Source organism: Mus pahari, chromosome 3 (assembly GCF_900095145.1).
Source record: "Mus pahari chromosome 3, PAHARI_EIJ_v1.1, whole genome shotgun sequence".
Taxonomy (NCBI): Eukaryota; Metazoa; Chordata; class Mammalia; order Rodentia; family Muridae; genus Mus; species Mus pahari.
Window position 1 is genome coordinate 96,435,920 of NC_034592.1, and position 25,650 is coordinate 96,461,569.

The 25,650-nt window shown below is 39.9% G+C and overlaps 1 protein-coding gene across 1 annotated transcript in view; it reads right to left on the reverse strand.

The window, feature by feature from the left end:
- The window catches only part of Ryr3 (ryanodine receptor 3), a 525,260-nt gene that overhangs the window by 215,867 nt on the left and 283,743 nt on the right, over nt 1–25,650 (reverse strand). Inside the window, 4 exon segments of the mRNA XM_029536054.1 lie at nt 1,104–1,208; nt 5,986–6,202; nt 16,844–17,036; nt 24,994–25,235. Coding sequence (XP_029391914.1) covers nt 1,104–1,208; nt 5,986–6,202; nt 16,844–17,036; nt 24,994–25,235 — 757 coding nt within the window.

The following is a 25,650-nucleotide window of genomic DNA, read 5'->3' on the forward strand; positions in this document are numbered from 1 at the left end:
TTAATCCCAGTACCCAGAAGGTAGAGGCAGTTGGATCTCTGAGTTCAAGACCAGCCTGGTTTATAGAAGTCTCAGGATAACTGGAACTATATCAAATGAATGTAAATAAACATTCAGTGTAAGTTTTACAACAACAAATACACCACAGTCCCACTTAGACACTTCTCGACCTCTCAGCAGCCATATGTGACTCTTGTACTGAATGGTAAAGATCTGAGCATTAACTCACTCCTTCATTCATTTAGTCATTTAGCAAGTGCTTGAGTGTACTAATATAGATTTTTATGAGGTTAAAAATGAGGGCAGAGAGTTCCATCCAGCTGAAGTCAATGGTTTAATGAAGTAGGAAATAGTCATAAAATATTTGTAAGAAGGCCTTCAATTTGAAATTACCGTTGTGTTGACATCTATGAAGGACAGACTTCAAGAGCACACGGCAGAGAGGTGATCATTTATAAGGACACTGTTTTTGTGGCAATTATGGTCATACATACGTGTTAGAGTGCAGGGGCCTTTTCAGTAACTAAGAGGGGTATGTATCACTAGAGAGTGTCCGGGTCGCAGGAAGCTGTAAAACTCACCTATCTTTCTGCTTCCAGAAGTGACCTTCTACAAATCATAGAGCAAAGTCATTTACATTCTCTCTGAAAAAAAAAATGCTTTCTAGTGCAAGAGACTCCCTAACCCCCTCTAGTCCCCATTAATCTTAGTGATACATCTGAAAGCCCTGTTAAACAACTTCTGATTCAAAATGATGAATCAGTCTGCTACCAGCATCCACTCAGAGACTGCTTTTTTCTGAAGGGAAGAAAGAAAAATGAGAGGTATAGGGGAATGGCTGCCTCCACAGTCCTCTAAAAAAGAAACCAGAGCTAGGAGGCAAATGGGACATGGCCTCCCAGTGCGCCTGTAGAGAGCTGGTCTCTTCAGTGCTGGCTGCAGAGGGACTGAAGACTGGGATGTAACAAATAATGTAAAGGTTAGACAGGATGGAGGAAGAAGAACATTTTACTTCACCATTCCCGTTCTCAATCAAACAGAACTCAGGAAACCCTTCCTCCCAATATGGCAATCCACCCAGTGCTGGCCATTGAAGCACATACTTTGCCATAAGTCCAGCCGAGTTCTATTTTATTCATCCCCCAAAGCTCGTGGATATTCTCAGCCAGTCTGTCTCGAATCTTCTCTAGGTGAAGTGGCAAAACAACCTGAAGGAAGAGGAGTGAGAGAAAAACCAGAGCTCCAAGAGTGAACTGGACTGAAGTCTCCAGTGCCCCAGCCGAACTCACTGCCAACGAGGAGGGACTGCACTGGTTAGAACTCAGTGCTTTGCCTGGGTCTGACCCTTCCAAACTTCTTAAATTATTCCAGATGACTACTGAGTTTCTGCCCTCACACATCCTATGTGAACCTTACTGGAGCACTCCAACACATATACCTGTATTCAAACCCTTCCCATCCCAGAGTGGAAAGAGAGAATCAACTTGAGAAAGCGGTTCTCTGATCTCTACATGTGCCCTGTAACACTGGAATGTGCACATACACACATATTCACACACATTCATATACACACACAACATACACAAACACACACACACACACACACACACACACACACACACACACACAGTCTATGCCATTAAAATACTTATTTAATACACTCACTCCATTGGGGAAGCCTTTCCTGAAAAGCTGGTAACACCAAGGAAGTTTCTCTGCTTTCCTGGTACCTTGTTCCTTTCTCCCCACAGAGGGCACAAACCAAGGGCCCACCTTGTTTTCTCCTATTTTCTTTAATTTGTTGTCATTCTTATTATTTTCATGTCTATTGTTGGATAGTCCCTAGAGAATGAGAGATCCAAATAAAAATCAGATTCTAACTTCCTTTGGCTCACAGAAGATGACTAACATTGGACTCATACTTGCTTGGTAGCTCTTAACAGGAGCTAGAAGCCAGCTGCCTACCACCTCAGGACAACCTCTGCGATTGGCTTTCCAACCCCAGCTTTATTACAGTGATGACTAGGTTTCCATTACTCCATGCTCAGATTGTGGGGGGTTGATGGAGCTTGTGGAGAGAATATTTTACACTCTATGAAATTCTCAAAGAATTAACAAAAATATAAACACATTAAAAATCACTGTAATTTAATTATGAAAAAGTCATTTGGGAAAGTGGTATGATTTTTTTTAAATGAGGAACACAATGGGGAAGTTATTAGTAGACAAGTTATAACTGCACATGGGTTTTGTTGGTTAACTAAAGGCCATCTGAATAAACTAAGTGTTGCATAGTCGATTGTAGCCCCAAAGTGGATTTTCAGGCTACAGGAACCGAAAAGCTTCAGCAAAAAGGGGGAAATACACTTGCTGGGGAAAGTAACCTTCCTAAATGAGTCTACATCCTAATCTCAGTGGTTTCCAAAGGTAACACGGGACAAAGCAGCTTGTGCTTGGTAACTGTCTCCCGGGAGTCTCAGGATGACTGCCGAGAGATGGGCGGCTCTGTCCTAGCACTCAGTGAGAGCCCGGAGCTGTCACCACGGAGAAATCTGGTTGGGATAAGCACTAAATGCTCTAGTTAATAATTTTTAACCTACAAAGTATTCTTTATTGTGCCCCAGGGAGGACTCTGAGTACCTTATTTTTAAGTTCTCCTATGATAATAATTTCACAGAATGATAGATTCTAAAAAATTACAAGAGATTCATGGTAATGAACTACATCTCTTCAAAGAGTTCACAGTAATAAACTCTATCTCTTCAAAGAGAATTTTCTTATTGGCTAGGAGCATTGCCTTTCTTACACAGCCCTTAAAACTCAGGTTCTGGTCTAGACATCAAAGGCATCAGGACATGATGTTATGATTGATATACAGCTCTTTTATTTCCAAATCTTTGATTCTGCATTACTTTGTTTATTTTTCTGGTTGTTCTGATAAAATACATGGACAAAAAGCAAGTTAAGAAAGAGCAGGTTTCTTTCAGCTCACAGTTATAGTCCATCACAGCAGGCAGGGGACCATTCATCACTGCAACAAAGTCAAGCTGGCAAGAGCTTGAGGGGTGGCTGATCACGTGATAGCCACAGTCAAGAAGGAGATGAAAGTTTATGCTCAGCTAGCTTTCTCCTTTATGCAGCCTAGGGAATGGTACTACCCTCTTTAGGATGGTTCTTACCACCTTAATCTATTCAAGATAAGCCACCACAGGCATGGCCAGATGCTAACCTAAAATAGATAACCCCTCATAGGTGTTCCTGGAAGCATGTCTTCCAGGAGCTTCCTGTTACTGTCAAACTGACACTCAACACTCATCATCACATGCATGTTTGGAGAACTCTTCTTACTGTTGGCTCAAATACTTTCCTCCCCCAGCACTTGTTTGAACTTTGTTACCCATCCTCTTCCAGGAAGAGGCCTTCGTCATTTCATGCTTCTGAGAGGTTAGCAGGGGCAGTCAGCCCAGAGGTATTCCTGTTCACTGTCCTCTGCTAACTGCACTGGTACAAACAGCTCTGTGCTCAGTGAAAGATGCTTCTGTCTCCATCCCTAAAGCTTCCTGTTTGTGAAGAGTTCAGAATCTCAGCATATGTTGCTGTGGAATAAGGGTTATTTTAAGATGATGATTATCTGGGAAACAGTTGCCACAGAAAATATTCTGTTCCCCTATCTTCTGAAATGAAGATTTGACCATTTCTTTGCAACCAGAGACATGTCAGTCCCATACCTAGATGTATTGTCAAAAAAGAATCACATCTCCCACATTCTGAGTACCCATTTATTGTTCCCCAGAGTTGTATTTTTCTCTTTCCCTTATTTCCTTTCTCATTTCCCAATAAGAGAGTCTATAATCTCCAAAATCTATCTTCCTCTTTGAGTTGCTATTATTTGTCAACTCTTTGCTAATTAAGATATACTCCTCCCCAACCCCTCACGCCTCTTTCTAACTTTTATCCCAAGTTTAATGTTTACCCCCTGAGTTACAGAACTCAGGAGAGTAGAAGGCAAGTTTTTCTTCTGTAATGTTTACAACACACAGGAATCAGACTCTGATTCCTTGGATCTCCTATAACTCACACGCTCTTCAGCTTTCTAGCAAAGCTCTCCTCTACATCCCAGAGGCTGAATTACATATTGAAACAGGCAGGGAAACACAGTTTCCCATTTTATAGAAAGTTAAAAACACTGACTACTGGAGGGAAGACAAAGACTCATGATCCCTGTGTAAGTTGGATATGGTGGCATATAGCTACAATTCTGAACTTGGGAAGCTGAGACAGGAGACTGCTAAGAGTTCAAGGCCAGCCTTACATACATAGTGAGTATAAAACCAGCCAGGGAACTTGAATGTAATCAGGTCATATGAATGTGATAGAAATGCATACTAAAGACACTTTATACGTGGAAAGAGCTCATTATTCACGTATGCTGTTAACTGTAAGTGTTTTAGAGGCAAGACTATTTTCATTAATTTCTATAGCAGCAGTCCTTAGTCTGTGGGTTGCCACCTCTTTAGGGGTGGAACAACCCTTTCACAGGGTCTCTTGTTGACCTAAAGCTTACCCATTAGGCTAGGTTGGTTGATCAGGGAACCCCATGAATCCTTTTTGGGAAAGTTCTTCATTTAGGATGCTAAAGGAACAGAAGAACACTTTCTGGTGGCAATGGTCAGTCTCCCCGGGGAAGAAATGGATGAACTCTTTTGGAAAATTCTTCATTTAGGAGGATAAGGCCACTTTCTATAGCAGCTGATTTTCAATATCTTCATTTTAAAATAACTTCTACTCCACAGTAACATATACTGATGTTCTGGATTCTTCATAGGCAGGATATCAAATATCCTGCATGCCAGATATTACAATTTATAACAGTAGCAAAATTATAGTTATGAGGTAGCAATGAAGATAATTCTATGGTTAGTGGTCAGCACAACATGAGGAACTGTATTAAAGGGTTGCAGTATTAGGAAGGTTGAGAATCACTGCTCTATAGCATCTAGATTAGTGATATAAATGCCACTGGTGGGGTTGAGAAGAGGGATCAGTTGCTAATGCTAACACAATGGACTGAGATTGATCCCCAAATCCATTTTAAAATGCTATGGTTCTATTTTCTTATAATTCCAGCACTTGTGAGGATCCATGGGGTTTCTTGTTTAGCCAATATGCCTTGTGGGTAAGTTTCAGGTCAAAGAGGGAACCTGTCTCAAAGGTGATGGAGGTTTTCCTAAGGATGACACTTCTCTTGCCTACACACATACACACACACACACACACACACACACACACATACACACACAACACAGACACACACCACACACACACACACACTCACCACTCCCAAGTATACCTGCACAATCATATGCATACAGTTAAAAAATGGTGCTGGTGTGTAAAAACTGCCAAAAGCTTCTGCAAGTTCCTCGTCACGCCATATGAATGTGCCCCTGCCAGAACACAGATACTGGGAGAAAGCACCCACTTGCTAAGCAGACCCATACAGTCCTCCCATACAGTCCCCATTATACCCTCTCTTTTAATTTCCACCAACTTGCCATCTCCATATTCTTCCTTCTCCCAACTGTCCATCCATGTGAGATTTGACATTGGCATTTGTCCCTACTTTATGTTTCTACTCCCAGCCCTTATTCATCCCATTGCTGTTAAACCAACCCCTCTGCTGCTGTTATATCACTGCCCAGTGCCCCTCTTCATTTAAGCTTCATAAAGGTCCAGATTGGATCCCATCTGTTCTCAGGCTCCTAGAAACATCCCACCCTAAAGGACATGCATACTGTTCATTCTGCATTTATTACATTTGACCTTTAAAAAATAACTTATTTGCTTCTTATGTATTCAACTTGGCTATGGACTCTCAGAGAGTATTGGATATTTCTTTGCATTCTTCAAAAGTTTAGTGCTTTATGTTGGACACAACCTCAATGTGCTCACCGAGACTGCCTGTCATTTGCAATTTGGACTTACCTGACTGGTATCTATGGGACATGGGATGAAAGAGGCTTGGGAGAGGAACTGTGTGGTACCCAACAGATCTCTAACACCATCAGCATCACGCTTATATTCTTTGACAGGCTCCAATCTCATCTTCTCCTTAGGAAGTAAGGCTTCATAGCAAGGGGCATAGCCAGAGGGAGGCAGGAACTTAAATTCTCCATGCCGACCACCCATCAAGAAGCGTACTCTGTCATTTCAAGACAGCAGAAAAAAAGAGATCAACAAGTATCTTATCTCAAATACATAAATATTAAAGTTTTGATCCACACTCAAAATCATGCTATTGGGAACTCATTGAACTTAGATTCAGCACAGCAAATATGCATATATATATATATATATATATATATATATATATATATATATATATATATATATATATATATCAGCACAGAGAACTGAATGTCCAGGCATCATCCTCAAATGAATTTCAATGACATGTTCTTTAAAGTCTTATTATACATAAATCACTTGGTGGTCATCCTTACCTCAATAGTTCATCACAGTAGACATTACTATAATATTGAGAACATAACAAGATTCTTCTCTATAAATATCAAATTGAAACTTCACCGTGGAAACATATATTTTTACTTGAGATAAATTACCCACATGTCAGTTAAAAATACAATAAAATTACATGGATAAATTAGTAAATGCTGAATGTTCAGGCAAAATATGTAATTCTAGAGTTTTCAACACAGCAGAGGCTGCGGTTCCCAGCACAGCCATAGGAAGGCAGTGGTAGGCGGTAGGAGGAGAGTAAAGGCGCAATCAGTTGCTCCCTGGGGTATCACTGCCTCCCTAGTGGGCACTCTCTATCTGTTGGCATGCAGGCCCGACAGTGTGGTCCACCCGTTTTCTAAATCACACCCTTGATCCACTCACTCCATCCCCTTCCACACAGACACTTGATCTAGCAGCAGTTTCTAACAGTACCAATTATAAATCGAAAGGGAGCCTCCAGGTGCTGGTGCCACCTTGGTCCAACCCATTTTCATTTCCCAGAGGTTTGTGGTAATGGTAGGCAGACATTAATTAACATACAAAAGGTAGTTTAATATTTTTATTCAGTGTTGTGGATGAATTTCAGTTTCTCCGAAAGGAGCACAGGAAAAGACCCTATTTGATAGTGGTCCTTTGTATGATTCTAGTCTGGTGACTACAAATGCAGCTTTCACAGATCAACTTCAATTACACAAAACAAAAGAAATAGAGCACAGTTTTAAGTAATTAAAAATGTAGTAAGATATATAGTCCTTAGAGGCTCACTAATAATCTCACACAGGAAAAATCAATATAAACATTGTGTTGGCATTCAACATTCATACACGACTTCCCTATTTCCATTGAAAAACAATGGCTAAGCCTACACAACTCACAACTGACTTGTCACTGGGGTTTCCGGCACAAATAACATGGCTAGTGTTTCTAGTGCCACAAAGCATGTTTTCTAGCAGATAAATGGGCTTAATCATCTGCATAATCAGGGATATATAAACTAACTTAGAGAAGGAAGTAGCTTCTAGGGATGGCATCAAGAAAGGCCTCTTTGTGGAGAAGTCAGTGAGCTGAAGATGTAGAGGAGGAGGGTCTCAATAGAGGGATATGTACAAAGGCCCTAAGATAGGAAATTAGGTAGTGCTATGGGGAAGTCATTATCAACCAGAGAAAGGGGAGAAGAAATCCTAGGGATGGGGCTGCATAAAGCAGACTGTATGCCCTGGCAAGGAGTTTGGCTTTAGTCTAAGTAGCAAACTTACCATGGAGTTTAAGGTGAGGAAATACAATACTCTTCTAGCACTCCTATACTGAGAGGGCTGGGAACCAAATAGAAAGCTTGTGGAATAGTCATAGGGAAGAGAGGGTAGCTTGGACCAAGGTGATCTAAACAGCCAGATGCCAGTTTTGTTTGGCAGTAGAATGGGTAGGAATTGCTGGTGTGACAGGTGGATGTATGGAGGGGGGTGGTCTAAGTGGAAGGAGGTTATGATTAAGCAAAGCTCTCACAGCAGGACACTTTGTGCCAGGCATCACTTCCTTTAATTGGTGCATTCTGGGAGGGGAGCCATGTAAGAAAGCCTCCGTGTTGGCTGCATAATTGCAATTGTGGAAATATCCCAATTATGAATCTGGAAAGTAAAAATCCCTCCAAGTGAGAAATGTTATTTTTTCTCCCTTCCCAGTAAGAACACATTATTGAAATGGCCTTTTATAAAATGCTGCTTTAAAATTAATTATAGAAATTACACAAAGCCTCCCACTTCCCCATTTTAAAGCAGTAAACAACAATAGTATAGAATTAGAACCACAATTGTCCCTGGGAGTGTGCCTACATGGAGTGTTATGCAACAGGGCATGATTTATGTGTATTAAGGATATGAGCTATGATGTTAAAACAAAATTGAGTCATTAGGCTGTAGTGTTACTAATTTAGTGAAACTTCTGGAAATAATGACTAAACCACAAAAGTATTTGTTGAGAATTTCCCAGTTCAGTTGAGTCTAAGGATTGTGTTATTGACATGCTTAAAGTATAGGATAGAGATGGGTCTGTCTGAGTGGAGAAATAATAAGGGAAGTTATCCACCCTTCTCCCCTCACCTAGGACCCATCCTATAAGACGTGCTCTGGGCTGAGAGCCCAGGAAACAAGAGTGTTGGTACTCACTACTCTGTGGATTATAGCAACACACACTCTGTGGATTTCTAGCTAGAGTTAATTATTCATAAGCACTCTTGCCAGTTATGTTTAGTTTGAAAATTTCTCTTGTGTTTTAAAATATGCTGGATAGATAACAAATCAAGACTGGTTGGCTTCTGTGTAGCAGTTAAAGAGAACAATGCTTTCTGTTTTTATGCCCCCATTATTAAAATGAGAGTGATAATTTGGCTATAAATCATACCTCCTGTAATGGCCACAAGAAGTGTAAAATGAAAAATTAACATAAGAGTGAGTGCTTATGGCTTACTGGGGCACTTATCTTCAGATATCATACGTGGTGCTGCAGGTGGACAGAGACAAGAGTGTGTGCTGCTTCTGAACTCTTGCAGGGCCAGAGCCCCTGGTACCCAGCAGGTGGGGCTGATTGGGCACAGGCCCCGGACACACCCTCCAACTGTTGGTCCTTCTCTTACTGCTCAGGAACAGCCTGATAGAGTTTGTAGGAAAGGATCCAACCAATACTGGAGGATGGAACCATTATCTGTCCCAGTATATCCAGATTGAGGTCTAAGGAAATGACTAGTAATAACATGTTGTTTGAATAAAACAATTAGAAGAAAACAAAATACTTTTCCAAACTTGCTTTAACTATGGAATCTTTGTTTATTGTTTTGGTACTAGAAAACCCATCGAACCCATAACTTTGTGAATGGCAGGTAAGCCACTGAGTTATACCCCCAGACTGAAGTACAATATTGATGGGGATTCTCTACATTTTAACAGAGGTCCACAAGCAGACCCATGAATCCATAATTCAGATGTCCAGTATCTCTAGACTCTAGAGAGAAATGCTGGGTTAGTTCCACAGGTTATATATAGCAAAACAACTGTGAAAAATTTTATCAGCCTCAGATTACATCCATCTCCACACTGCAGAGGGAAAAATACACACGCAGAGAGAACTGCAGAGGACCCAGGAGGTTTGTCCAACCATCTGAAGCTGCCTGATGGGAACTTCTCAGGAAACAGATCAACATCTGTGTTCAGCAAGTTAACAGCACAGCAGGAAAGAAACAGCTGTGTAGTAGAGATTTAGCCTCTTGGTCAGAGTCATTCCAGAGCCTATCCACTGAAAGGACAAATGCAGGCTCTGCAGAGGAAAATGCCAACACCCTTCACCCAAGGACCTCTGACAAGAGAGATGAATGGTGGAACAGAGGTCAGAAGCCTGGGAATGGAAGAGGTAGAGCAGGGGTGGGAGAACATGAGAGGAGGCATGCAGGTATGGCTATGCCAAAGATCACAGAAGGGGAGTCCACCATGCATCTTACTAATAAATCCACAAAAGTGGTGAGAGAGGCAGTGGTTATCATGAATGCCAACCAGTGGTCCAGTGCCACTACCAATTCCATAGCACATGACATTTCTTAGATGGGTGTCTCTGAACTCAGCTCAAGAGGATTCTGAAACAGGAGCTGGCTTACTGGGTAGGGGGCAGTTTCCTGAGAGTCTAGTCCACACTCTCATTGCAGGGACAAATTGGATGAGCTTTTGAAACTTCACTGGCTACAACTCTGCTGGATACTCAAACAGTTGAAGAATTTAAATTGTGGACCCAGGATCTTTATTCCTACCAGGAACAATAAAAGCTATAATACCCACAAAAGAACTCAGAAGTCCAGAGCATGAGTTTCCACGAATAGAAACCGAAATTACGCGTGCCTGCTTGTTTCTCTCAATAAATTCTTTATTGGACATTTAATCTTGACCTTATTTAAAAAAAAATAACTGTTTCATTCACAAATGAAAACATCAAATTGAAACATAAATTTCATTTTTATAGGTGCTTTCTCTGCTTTCCAGTTTCTATCAAATTTCTCAGCCTCTACCAATGATCCGTTAAGTAGAGAATTCAAGAACTGCGTTCATTAGAATGAGTTATTCTTTATTCACAGATTTCCCCTACACTAACCAATTTAAAAAAAAATTATGGGAACTTAAACTGTTTTTACATCCCATGTCACTCCAGTGAGAATGGGTAATAAGAAATAAAAATAACAAGGATTTCTGGTAAGGACTTAGAGAAAGATAAACCCTTCTTCCCTGCTGGTGGGAACAGAAACTTGTGCAGTCAAAATGGAGTGAGTCTGGAGGCTTCTCAAAACACTCAAATTATGACCCATATGACCCCAATATTCCACTCGGGTACATATAGTACGGACTGGAAGTCAACTTGCCACAGAAATACTTGAACTTCTGCATTTATTGCTATACTATTAGAAAAGCAGCCAAGAAAACTGATGGTTGCAGAAAATGTGCTATACACATACACAGTGGGATTTTGTGCATCTATAAAGAAAACAATGAAATCATGACTTTCTAAGAAAATAGATACATCTAGAAATTGTTATGGTAAGTGAAATAAGCCAGACCAAGAAGGAAAAATATTGAATGCTTTCTCTTATACATGGAGCCTAGATTTAAAATTGTGTGCATATATATTAAATATTGGATTGGCTAATGAAATTGGATATATATAACTACTAAAGCAATGTGCCATTTCTCTGAGGTACTTCCTTATATCAGGAGGAGCTGCTCTGAATCTGATATTAGGAAGATATTTTTCTTCCTAAAGAGTTTATGAAGATCAAAATTTCTTCCTCTCAGAGATAAGCAAGTGTTTTGGTCCTAGGCTCCTGGAAATAAAAAAAAAAGGGGGGGGGGTTGGGAGGCTGTAGAAGTTTTATTTGCCTGAGAAATTTTGAAAATGGAGAGAAATGACACTGGAAGGGTGCCACTAGCATATACGATCTCATCTTGGAGCTTTTCCTGCTAATCTGCAGAAACAGCGAGGATGCTTCTTGTCATGTGTGAATGACTTATCCATGAACAAAAACACAGTGCAAATGAAGACAGACTTTGCCATGCTCACAAATCATGCCTAGGTTTTTTTTTTTCATCATGCAACACTGTTATCCTCCATAACTATCTAACCAGCATGGAGAGGCACTCTAGTTTTTCCAGATGTCTCTATCTTGCAGCTATTTAACCCTCCAAAAGAGTTGGAGTAGTAGTCCAAAGGGATTGTTAGCAAGCTTTTGCTGATCTGAGTTTAATCTGTAAGTCATGATTCATAATTGCATCTTTAGTCTGTAATGCTAAGACTGGAGAACAATCTGAGTTATGGACATTCTCACACTCATAGTCTTATGGACTTGAGAGTGATGAAGCCCAGGGCAAGCCAGCCAGCATTCATCATGTTCTCTGCAGCATTATATTTATCTCAGCAATAATTTCCACAGCACTGACCACAGCAGCCTGGAAATAGCTAAGCTGTCGGTTATCTGAATTTTAGCCAACTCTGGTGGATACCAATGGAAAATAAACAACAACTAAAGATACCAACAGTTTTTGGAAATTTTTTTATTATTAATTAGAAAGGGCTGGTAACAGTTATATAAGATGATTAAATACATCAAAAGGGGAATGTACAGCTATAAAACATATTCTATTAGAGTAAATAACTCAGTATTTTTAGAACAAAAGAACACCCCAAATTCAGTATTAACTATGGCCTTTTGAATTATGCCATCTTGGTGATTCATGCCCTGGTGCTATTTACAGGTTAGGGGCAAGGATGATGTCATCTTTTAACAAAAGCTTCTTGGCGTCAGAAGAGTTGATGATTTTGGACGGGTTCCACAGTACATATGCTCATTTTCAATTCTGTGTTGACCAGGGTGGTCCCTACCACATCATTGCACTGTAACACTACCTACAAACAGGCCCCACTGAGAAGAAAACCAGAGCAGCTCCTCCTTAAGTTAGGGAGGAGAGCATACATTGATTTGTGCATTTTGCCAGTAATTACTCATGCGGCCATTGACTTCACCATGGGTAAATCTAATTGAAAAAGATTTTTGTTCCTTGTGCACTTTGCTCTTCCATGATTGCTGGCAGGGACATCCTAATCAGGTGTAATTAACAACACAGTTTGCAATGATACAAACAATTATTAAAAAAAATTCATGAGTATGACCTCATTAAAGATCACTGAGTAGAAGGTAATGGAATTGTGGAAGAGAAATCTAATTTAGAAACTACACACAAATTAAAATGAGCATGAGACACAATTAGGAAGGATCCTGTGTTGGGAAATAAGATTCTCTTCTTGGGTGGTCACACTACCTTACTTCTCTCTTGGAGAAATGCCAAGATAACAAGTGCATGTTTTATAATATGATGTGAAATGACAATTTAAACATTAAAAATATTAAAAATTAAGCATGCTTATTTTCAGTAAGATATTTTAATTAACCTAGAATTAATATCCTTGCCTCTCTTTGCATTATTGAACTAAAGTGGTACAAGAAGTGGCAGATTTTAGTACCAAACTATACTTCACAAGTTGATGTAAAAGTAAGTGTTGTTTACTGAAATCATTCATTCATAATTGAAAATAGCCAGTTGACTGCTCTCCAATATGAGACCAGCACTAACCTGGAACAATGATACCATCTGATGGTGTACTGCAGATACATGTATGTGGAGGGATCACCTCTCTGTGATCATACCCTATCATGAGACCCGGAGACAGAACTTTCCTAGTGCCAATTGTGTTCTCAGGGACAGGTGCAACTCTCATCGAAGCATTCGAATTGCTCTTCATCATGTGATCTCCTCAGTTGCTATGAGCAAAACCGCCTGGATCCAAGCTCTTGACTCTTGGAGCCAGCACATCTGGATTCTTCAAGTTTGTTAAATTCTCTCAGTGAACGGCTCATCAATTATCCTGTAACTTTACTTCTCAGTTAACAGTGTTCTCTGAAGCCTACACAATCTGCTGACATGGAGATGAGATGCTAGAAATGTCTTCAAAATATGGATAGCATTCATTGGCCCACTCCTTTACCTCTTCTGAAGTTCATCATCAAGAGAAGATTCCAAAGCAAGGCCACCCAAATCAAATATAAATCCTCTCCTACTGCTTTGAAGAACTCTGATGGATGAATGAATAGTGACTGAGAATTACCAAATTAGGATATGGCTCAGATGAGTGAAGTGTGCAGTGAGCAAGCCTGATGACCTGAATTCAGAGGCCCAGAACACACTAAAAGATGTTGTAGTAGCACAAGCATCTTTAATCCCAGCATGCCTCAACTGAGAGATAGAATGTAAAGATAGGGGAATCCGTGGACGCTCGCAGACTAGCTAATCTAATGCAAGCAGCAACAAAGAACAAGACAGAACCTGTCTCTAACAAGGTGAAAGGTGAGGAACGATACACACCTGACGTTGTCCTCTGACCTTTGTACATTCATTGTGTTAGGCATGCTTTCACATTCACACACGCATGAGCATGCATGTCACAAACACACACACACACACACACACACACACACACACACACACACACACACACACACACAAATCACTATCACGTATTTTGCAAAAGCAGATGCACATTTCTTTAAGCGAGAACTACCCAGAACAGTCAACTAGCCTGCAGCAGATTGGAGGAGACACTTTCTGAAGATTTGTATTTACACATGTAACATCCATATCACAACCCCTCATCCAAATGCTTGGGTCTTATGGTGGAAGGGGCTGTGGAAATATTATAAGAGGTGGAGGGAATGGCGACTACAGTGAGATCATGATGTTTGCATAGGATGGGGCTACTGCATCACAGTGGCTGTGACTGAATGCATGACACCGAGCAAGATAGGGGTGTGTGGCAAAGTCCCATTTCTAGCTGAGGAACTACTGGTGATTGATCGTTGCTGGGAAAGAGAGTGCACATTTTCTTTAAGAACATAACTCCTTGGGAGGCTGCCCATATTCTAGTAATGGCCCTAGACTCCTGCACATACAGGCAGTAGTAAGTGGATTCAGTGAGTATAAAAATATAATACATATAACTAGGAAAGATAACGGTGGGGGTACCTGAGAGGAGATAGAGAGGAGGGGATGGGGTTAGATTTCATCAAATACATTATGGAAGTGTATGAAAAATTTAAATAATACTTTAACAAAAATATCTCTATTAAATGTATTTTATTTAAATTAAATATCAAACTAATAAATATTAATTAAAATTATTAAATATTACTAAAATAATGTATAATGATTTAAAAATATAAATAGTTTTTTAAGTGATATTTTAGAAGGTAAGTGCTCTCTCTCTGTAAAAATAATCTAGAGCCAGTGAGTGACATTGGTCAAAAGAAAGGGAAAGGGTGTTGTGGGAGAAACTGAGGACATGAACTCTGCAGAGATGTGCTTTTAGGCCTGACCTCTCAGGGTCACCTGTTTCTACACAGAAGGTAGCAAGCCAAAGGGACCACCCACTGTGTGTTGCCATCGACTTCTGTGTAGTCTCTCTGCTCCTTGGGAATAGAGCTGAGATGCGCACTGTGACTTACACTAGGCTCCTTCTGACTACCATAGGACCTTTGCTTCAATCCATTCTTATCTCCCCTCAGAAAATACACAGACATGTCTTTGTTAATATTCGTGAGTGCTGAAGCCCATGCCAGAGGTTTCATTCTGAAAATCCTACTTGGGGGCTTTGCAGTGGCTGCTTTTCAGTCCATGTTAAGCTCCTGTTCTCATACCCTGCTCCTGCAGCACTATTCTACGGTATCCATGGATACAAGTGTGATTGAAACTGTAACTCCTATGTCTGGCCTTGGATATGCCAGGTATGTTGGACTGACTGGGTCAGTGGTCCTCAGGGATTTGTTCATCTCCCCATCTCAGCTCTGATATTACAAGTGCACATAATCTCCTGGCTTTTTAATATATCCTTGGGATTAAATATAAATTGTGTGTGTATGTGTGTGTGTATAAAACTGAATTATTTTCCCAGATCACCAAATATATGGCTTTAAATGATATAACAGGCCCAGATATTTTATCTGGAATTTCTAGAGATGTATTTTCAACTTTGGGATTCATAAACGTTCAAAAAAGAAAGAGGTTGCATGTAACATGCGCACATGTCAAACAGAACCACAGCCAGAGGAGAAGCAGTATCTAATATCCAGACATACAAACATCTCTGCAGTTAAACATACGAACAGTCATAGGACTTATGTTGTGAAAAGTTGAGAAGCAGTTGAATTTCTATTGATGACAGCTTTGCTACCATTTTTGTTCAGGTTACATTTGCTACAAAATGTTCTCTGAAAAAAATTGTGCTTTTCAAAAAAAATCTTAGACTTTGCAATTATATATTGACAAGAAACTCCTAACATTTCATGAAATTTTTCTAAAAGTCAATTTGGCCACATCACTATAAATTTGCAGCTTAAAAATAATACATTTTTCCTTTCTTCTGAGAGGAAAAAAAAAAGCCATGCAAAACCAGAGTTATATGCAGATATATCTGTAAGAATGCTATTTGTAACAATAGAAATAGAATTAGCATGTAAACGTAGCACTAAAGTAATGGCTATATTATGAGACAGCAAAATAAAGAAAGGTTATTTGGCCATAAAAATAATTTTGAGGGTACCTAATGAGTCAGGAAAAAAAATCTCATTAGTTATTTCTGAGTGAAAAATTATATTTCATATTGCAGTGATTGCAATTTAGAAAGTATATACACATTTGTAACAAAAAGATGAATATAATAAAATATTAACAGCGATTATAGCTAAGCACTAGACTTAGAAGGCTTGCCAGGCAGAGGTGGCACATGCTTTGAGTTCTAGAATTTAGGATGCAGAGGCAGACAGATCTCTGAGCTCAAGGCCATTGTGGTCTACCCAGGAAGTTCCAGGATAGCCAGAATCACACAGAGAAACCCTATTTTTAAAAAACAAAAATAAAATAAAATAAAATGGAAGGTGACTTTTTCTGTAATATCTGTAATTATTTCTTCCTAGGAACTCATAACAAACATATATAGTTCACAGGATTTCTCACACATTTTATCTGAGTACATAGTATAACCCCTTCAGGAGGCACCTACTCAGTAAGCAGGTGGAGGGAGTGAGTTTGGACGCCTCTTGCCCTTTTGCAACCACTTTCTTGGGAGCAATCTGGCTTTTGAGATGAAACCCTAAAAGGAAGTGTTGGTTCCTCAGTTCAAGAGGGTGATGGGAAAGTTTTAAAGGGCGTCCCTCGCTATTTCCCAGGAAATTGCAGCTGTAACTTACTTGACACCAGCTGAAAAACTCATCACGGGGAAGAAGAGTCCGTCTGTGCTGAAGTTCTCAAACATCCCCTGCACAGGTTGTCCGTTGATTCGGAATGAAATGCTGGGCACTCCGAGGTCAAGGCAGCAGCTCACCACATCGTCTGACTTGAGCAGATGCTGGTTGATGGAGGCCACAGCTCTGGGTATCCGTCCTGGTGAGTGGAGAGCAGGAATAAAACTGTGCGCCCCTGGAGGCATGCACCAGGTAGAGAGACTTAAGAGGCTACAGTTGAGAGATGGAGAAACACAGTGAGTACACAGTATCAGAAGAGCTCAGGATGTGCTACTGTAGAGGAAATGCAATCCCTTGCTGTGTGACATTGAGATAGAGGAAATTATCTGCTAAGCCGATGAGGGGACAGACACCATGCTTGACATGAACCAAGTCTCAGAGAAAGTCCTAAAGCTACTAAGAATTAGGCCAATGAGAAGCAAATCTATGAGGTAGGTGCTCAGTCTACACCCGTGCTAGAAGTAAGCACTGGACAGCTTTTACTGAGTGGTGGTCCTTGAAGGTTGGGGTGTAACATGTAGTCATAGGTAAGAGAAGGCCTTCTCTCTTTTGCTTTCTCAGAAGGATGTGGGCACTGCTTGAGAGGGTCATCAGAGACGACTGCACCCCCTCTAGTCAGGAAACCATGCAACAAGGTTTCATTGCTTTAAATAGCATTACTATTTCCCATAAGGAGGCAAACACGTTGTCATTTATAGGTGCACTAGTGGTTATAAAAAGCTTTTCTAGATCTTCCCCATAAAATGATTGAACACTTATGATTCAAAAATAGTAAGAAAATACCTTGATCTTCTTTGTTATTATCATGATTCTACCCAGCCTCCTCTCGGGCACGGAGAAGCTGGAATTTAGAGATTCCATAACAATATAAAGACATTTTGTTTCTTAAGAGTACAATTAATAAATTATAATAATTTATTCATTATAAACATTAACCACCATACAGAAAAGTAAGAAAAAGAAAAGTGTAATTCTATAATGTAGTAAATTAGTGACTTTGGAATGCTTGACTCTGAACAGGAATTCTAGATCATGACCCCACAAGGCTCAGAGAGAATCACAAATGAGGGTCACAGGGACATAAGAGACAGACTGGAGAGGTGAGCTGTGAAGCAGAGTCCTTTGTACATAACAAGTCTGGTACGTTCATGAATTCACCACAGTTGTGGATACCTTCACAGGACTTACACAGGATGGACCTGTCACCATTTCATGATGTATGGATGAGGGATGATGAGCTCCCATCTCTTACTGAGGGAGTATGGCCAACTAAGGGCTACTTGAAGCAGGGATATCATTTTCTTTAGAGGTGTAGACAGTGATAGGCTTCCACTGTTCCAGTCAATAACCTCTTGACCCATGGTTCATGTAAACAACCCGAATTAAGCTCAATGGTTCAAAAAAAAATCATTCAAGTGGAGGCAGGAGGACTTGTTGAGAAGAACAGTTTCCAGGAAAAGAGAGAAGTGTATGAGAGTGGGGAATGGAGGCATGAAGATGACCAAGATTCTATATAAACATCTATGAAATTGTCAAAGAGTAAGAAAAAATTCTTCCATTAAAACACATTAATTCTGGTGGGAGCTTGTGTGCACGAACACACACACACACACACACACACACACACACACACACACACACACACAAAATGTATCCAAACCAGGATGTGTAAATCTTTTGAATTTTTTGGCAAATCATATTATAAGCTATAGCAGAATTCTATATATATTAAAAGCTAGATTTTAATGACTTCTCAACACATCATAAAAGATAACCTAAATAAATCAATTATTGATGTATATGTATTATTTTGCACATACATATTTGGTAATATTACTAATCTCAACCTCAAACCATTTAATATTTACAATGACTAATATTATTTTAGTAATAGGTTAAAAAATAACAAAATCATTATATTTTAAATTTAAAAATAAATACTTCCTCTAACTTATGTGACTGAAAAAAGCCATATTCGAGCCCCCTCCCCTCCATCACAAACAAGAAATGCTCATTATGAATTCCTTGAACGAAATAATTATAAATATTACACTAAAAGTCACCTTCCAACTTATTTTATTTTATTTTATTTTATAATTTTTGGATTTTTAGGACAGGGTTCTCTCTGTGCCTGATACTATCTCTGGGTCTGTGAATCAAAAGCAGAGGGCCCACTTTATTCCTTTAAGAAGTTCACTGTCTCTGGGTATGGAGTAGAGAGTCAAAAATTACAGCCATAGGGTAAATATTAGAAGGAATGTCCATGTCTACCGGAGGTAGAGGAAGATGCCACTCCGTCTGCAAACATGGGAGACACAGGGACTTCAAAAATGTACAGAACACTAGATAAAGGGGAAAGAAAGGGCTGAAGCTGAAGAGTGACGGCTGAAGAGAGGGAGTTATGGGAGATGGGATGGGGTTAATGAAGCTAGATAGGACACAGAGCTTGGGTATCCACTCTGCAGAGGCCCCTTCATGGGAAGTCATCAGTGGGGATCTCCAATTCATGTGCTTAGGACTCTGTTTTTGTAACTTCTATTACTTTACCAACTGTAGAGAAACAGTGGGAGACCTACAGTCAAAGTTATTTAAACGTGAAACAAAACAGAGCGCCGTGTGGGATGCAGGTGGTGTTGACATCATTTCATTTTTTTCCAGTTGGAAAGACCGACTGCTCTTAGTTCAGTACAGAGCTTAGACATCCCAGGTCCTATTCTCTGTTGCCTTTTCCTCTCAAGCCTGCCTTAAAAGGAACTTAGGGAAACTCAGAAAAAACTGCTGCGTTTGTCTCACTCTTGAGTTCTGATTTTCCCATTAAAAATGGTTATTGCCAACAATCCATTTCCCTTTTCATTATTTTGGCTTCCAGAAAATATCCTTCATGAGCAATTCCCCAACATATCTGTGATTTCGAAAAAACCAGCAAACAGCTGACATGTGAATTTGTACAATTAACTTTAAAAGCACCCAGCACCTTGATAGATAAAACATAAAATTCACTAGGTTCTTCACCTTCTGAAGCCTAATATAAGTCAAAATGGAGCTTGCAGAGTTGAGCTGGGATTCTATTGTCTACTTTCCCCTCTCTTCAGAGTCCTTTGAAGACATAAGGCACAGAGAGATAAGGGTCCACACCTCCTAGTGGTTGATATACCCAGTGTCACCCCATTGAAGAAAATCTCCTTCCCCAGCAACTTCAGTTTCAAAATGTAGTGCAGCTATATTTTATTCCTGGGCTCAAGTGAGCCTTCTGCCTCAGCATTCGTAATAGCTGAGTTTACAGATATGTACCTTTCAGCCCATCTTTATTCATTGTTCTAATTAGAAAAGTCTCTATAAAGTAAGCAATTTACCTAGATCCCCTCCCCCAATCAACAACTGGGGCCATGGGAAAGCCACACTCTTTTTTTTTTTTTTTTCTTGGCCTTTTTCACAGATACAATGTTACCATTGCAATTCTTTCCAAAGGCGACTTCAATTGTTCTTTAATAAATATGTTACAGATCAATTCAAGTCAGTCGCTTAATTTATGTACACAGATGACTATAAAGTTAATGGACCTGGAAACTTAAATCTCAAGAAAAAGAAGAAAATTTGTCACGACCAGTTTTCAATCTCTCTTCCTAATCATCTTCCATCCTCTTCTGAATCATCTGAGTGTTATTTCCATGCCATTAAGTCATCAGGCAATTACCCTTCCCTCAGATGCCCGAATTCCCCTGCAGTCCTGGTGGAAGTCATTAACAGGCACCTTATTTCTTCAGCTGAAGCACACACTGATACATTTACCTGGAATGCCTTCTATAAGATAGATGTTGCCTGTACCAAGCTTGAGAAATCAGGGTGTAATCTGGACTTAAGGAAGCACAAGAATGGAAAGTGTAACTCTTACACACACTGCTTCTTTACATCTTATCAGATGGACTGAGACCTTGAGCATACCTCCATTGGATTATATTGTAAAGCATGTATAATATTTAGACTCACAACAAGCCTTTGCAAACCTGAGTTTCCAGCCATCTTTCCACTTCTCCAATTAAACAGAGCCATTACTAGTGATGACCAGCATGGCCCCGAATCATCTCCTTTGCTTGTTCATAGGATACAGGATGGAACAATGAAAAGCTGGACAGGAGCACCTACCCACTCCTGGAATGATGCACTATTATTGATGTTCAGGTCCTGAAATGCACAGGAGTGTGATCACTTTTGATACATCGTGGTTACAAGTGTCCTTGCCTCTGGACTCACACTATTCAGCTTGGTTAGTTTCTTTGTCTCTGGACTCAGTGAAACATTCATTCCCAAGTGTCTACAAATAGACACAAGAGTTTCCTAAGTGCCTAAGTGTACTCCTGCAGCATCAAAAAGGATGAAATTTTTTCCTTTGAGAATGATTCATTTGCCTTTGAAACAAGAATCAAATATGCTTAATCTATTAAGTGGCTATGCAGAGTCCTCTACAGGAATTGTCTGGGTTCCTTTGAGCAAGCTAATTTGGGATGATGAGATGGGATCAGTAGGCAGTGTGAAAATGGCTCCACAAGTGGAGCTCATTCAGTCATTCATTGACTTCCTGCCATCTGGAAGTTGCTGATATGTATGAGCATTCTTCCCTTCCCATTCACAGTCCATCTTCACTTCCCAGAGATAGTGTATAGCAGGTGATACACCTAAGCTAAGGTCCCCTACGGTGTACCTCCAGACTCAGTGATTCCACAATGGGGCATGGATAACTAGGAAGGGAAGGTACATTTTCTATGAAGAACTAGGGATGGTGAGCAGAGGTCGGGTAGAGAGCAAGATGAATTTCCTTCTGCTGAGCTCATCCTGCCAGTTTTTGCATGTTCCAAGTTGGCCCTTTGGTCACATAGAACAAAAGTAGATGTTTGTATCCTTCCCATCCCTCTCTATGGTCTAGGATAGATAAATGTACAAATGAGAATATTTATAATAGCCCTAAAAGTTTTAAACTCCACGTAAAACCACACAAAAATAACAAGAAACATTATTAACAAGACCACTCCAAGAAGCATGACATCAGAACCTCAGACGACACAGATTATTAATATCAGGCAGTTAGACTATGGTCTAAGCAATGGTTCTCAACCTTTGGGTTGCAACCCTCTGAGGGTCAAACAACCCTTTCATGGGGGTCATCTAAGGCCATCGAAACCTCAGAGATTTACATTACCATTTATAGCAGTAGCAAATTTACACTTATGAAGTAGGAATGAAAATAATTTTACGGTTCGGGGTTGCCACCACAAGAGGACGTGTATAAAAGGTCACAGCATTAGGAAGGTTGTGAGCCGCTGGTCTAAAGGAAGGAGGAGAATGTGATTCACTACTCAGTTACACAAGAAAATTCACTATGTAGTTTCATTTTTAGAGAAACATTTCTCTCATACTGAATTTTAGAGGACTGTATCATGGCTCCTCTGTAAGAAATATGCCTCCCAATATGTCTGTGAGGCATTTGTATCAGGCACGCATCATCTCCAACTGCAGTTCTTAAGGAAATATAGACAATATATGCTTTGGAAAATAAGCAGGAGAGGTGCGGTACTTATTTACAGTGACAACTCTAGGGTTAGTCTTGCGTTTTTCATCCAGGCAGAAACAACCCATCCCTTCACATTTATGGGCCATGGTTATGTATGATGAAATCATCAGTATTTATCTTTTTAAAAAAAGGGCTTGAATTATTTTTTAGATTAACATTAACCTACAGATTAACAATCATAATAAGAGGGACCAAGCAGTGTTAATGTCACGGTCTTGATATAAACAGATCAGGAGCCTTCTCAGGGTGAATGATTACATTTCTTGGTGTCTTTTTGTATCAGTTTCTGTATCTGTAAGAGTTCAGTATTTGCTACCTTAAAGGTCATTATGACATTAAAGCATGTAACTCACTATCTACTAAATAAAGCTGATTATTGCCAACATAGATGTACTTATTCAAAAACCCTAACAACCCTATTTGAAATAAGGACTGATAGATACATGCCAAGGGCCAGCCATGGTATATGGAGGCAGGCAAGCAAAGGAGTGTAGTTGATTGCAGGGGCAATCCTTGGTTTTGTGAGGGCAAAATTTGCTTACTTTTGGTAATATTTCCTTTCTAAACTCTTCACTATGCTGTGGCCCAAAGCTGCTGACTTCTGGTGATTAACACCTGCTGTTAGCAGCTAAGGATTAAGTGAAGAAGTTGGTTACTCCAGTTCTCTGTTCTTTGACTCAGGCCCCTGACTGATCTGGCAAGAGGCAGAGTTTGTTAACTCTTTGTGAGNCAGGAAGAAAGGGAAAAATAAGAAAAGCACACATGCAACAAAAAACACTCATTCACTCTGGATGAAACAGAAATAGAGACTCCATTTTACCTTTATTTTCTGTTTTCAGTATATATACTTTCTCTAAAATCTTACCTCATACAGCTATCATGTAGANTCACTACAGAAGGATAATTAATTTTATGATTTTCTAAATGCTTTTACATTCCAATAAGTTCATAGTAAGTTTATGGCACTAATTCATGTCATGGATCGATAAGGTTTAAAGAGTAGACAACAAAATTGTTTACATGTCTTCCATTAAGACCAGTATCTCATTAAGCATTTATCATCTGTTATTAGTCTCCCATAAGTTTATTATAAGTTTAAAGCAATAATTTTTATGTCACAAGTTAGCATGGTTTTGTCAAGAGGTAAATCATCTGCCCATGTCTTATTACTTTGAAGTTTTGTATAGCTAAACCAGTCAATATTTCATTTTTTTGTTCTTGCACCTACAATAAATTGTCCATTCCCACTTTATGCCCTTTAGTTACCAGATGATAGTGGTCTTATGCCTAACCTAGAAGGAATGTTTTTCTTTATCATAAATTTGTTCTAAGCCTGCTTTCTGTTTCTAGTGCAATCAGCCCATGACATGTGAAAATTTACAGAACTCTTATTTGCTTTTATACTATAGAGGACTTGGAATTACTTGTATAAATTTAGGAACTCTATAAAACCATTATTAGGAATTATAAAAATCATCAATTTGTCTACACAGCATTACCACATGAGTGTATATCTTCATGTTGGTCTGCATAGAATCTGCCCAATAGGGTGGGCTCATGCTCAGGAATCATTAGGCTTTGTACTAGTGAGAGAAAAGGCATATCAGCAGTAATTGGGACATATCTTGACTCACAAAGCTCACCCATCACAGGCCATGCAAAATGGTGGGCCATCTCCAGAAAATCCACTTGTATGTCTTCAGCCTTCCTAAACGGCTTTTGACAGGCACAGACACTTGGTATATCAGATGCTTTTCTTTTATTAGATATTTTCTTTATTTACATTTCAAATGCTATCCCAAAAGTTTCCTATACCCTCCCCCCACCTTTGCTCCCCTACCCACCCACTCCCACTTCTTGGCCCTGGCCTTCCCCTGTGCTGGGTCATATAAAGTTTGCAAGACCAAGGTGCCTCTCTTCCCAATGATGGCCGATTAGGCCATCTTCTGCTACCTATGCAGCTAGAGACACGAGCTGAGGGGGTACTGGCTCTTATTGCTGTGATCAATCAAATATCTACAAGACAGGAAGGCAGAACTTATGTTTGTTTATAGCCATCTTAGCAGGGAGGCATGCTAGTGGGTAGATCTGTGGAAGTGGGAATGAANNGCAGATGCTTGCTAATATACCACTTGACCAGAAAGTGGAGAGAGGACAGGAAGTTGAGCTTGACTATAAACCTCAAGATACGTCCCAAACAACCTATTTCCTCTAGCTTGATGCTACCTCCTAGTACCACAATCTCTCAAAAAAAATGCTATCAGCTGGCAACCAAGAATTCCAACACAGGAACCAGTGATNGGCATTTTACACTTGAATTTTAACAGTAAGCTTATGTGATCTGTGTTGTGTGACATAGCTAGGAACTCCCAGAAGCTATAAATGAAACTTATTTCAACTTGACTCCTTTTATACCCAACAATCTCATGAGATTCAAGCATTTCTATCATTTCAACTCAAAGTGAACATTATGTGACTCAATTACCTTCAACAATAAAATAGAGGGTGGAAGCCTTCACAAGGCACTCACCTGACCACAGATGAAGCCCATCAAAGCCATAGGAGTACAGGTCATCACCNACACCGTTGCCTCCCCATCCTTCTCCTCCACCAGGGTACGGGGCATAGCCTGAAGAGGAGGCCCAGCCCACCCGAAGATGTGTAGGCTCTGCTGTTAGGAAAGGTTCCACCTGGTCAATTATTAACTCAAAGTACCACTTCTTGTACTGTGGTGAACCTTCAGCAACTCCCAGGAAGATGTTTGGCCGGATGCTGAAATTAAACATGGGACAGGCTNCTTCTGCAGAGAGCAAATAACTGAAAAAACAAGCTGATCCAGACGCGGAAGCAGGCATTGGCCCAATTAAACCTAGGTCAGTGCATTTTAATCTTTGTTGTTGTTGTTGTTGCTCTTGTTNCTGTTGTTGACCAGCCCTCAGCAATTGGTCAAGCTTGTAGTGGGCAGTATGAGGGCATCAGTAACTTCTTATAAAATAGAAAAGATGTTTTTAAAACAATTAATTCAAGGCAAGGCATTTATTTAATGCCAACCATGTGCAGCAATGCTGTAGATATCATAAGGGTTGTATGATCACCAACATTTGTGTCTTTCTGTAAGAAAGAGCCCTGCTTGTGGACGTTGTACATCGTGGTGCGGAGCCTAGTGCGCACCACGATGTACAACGTC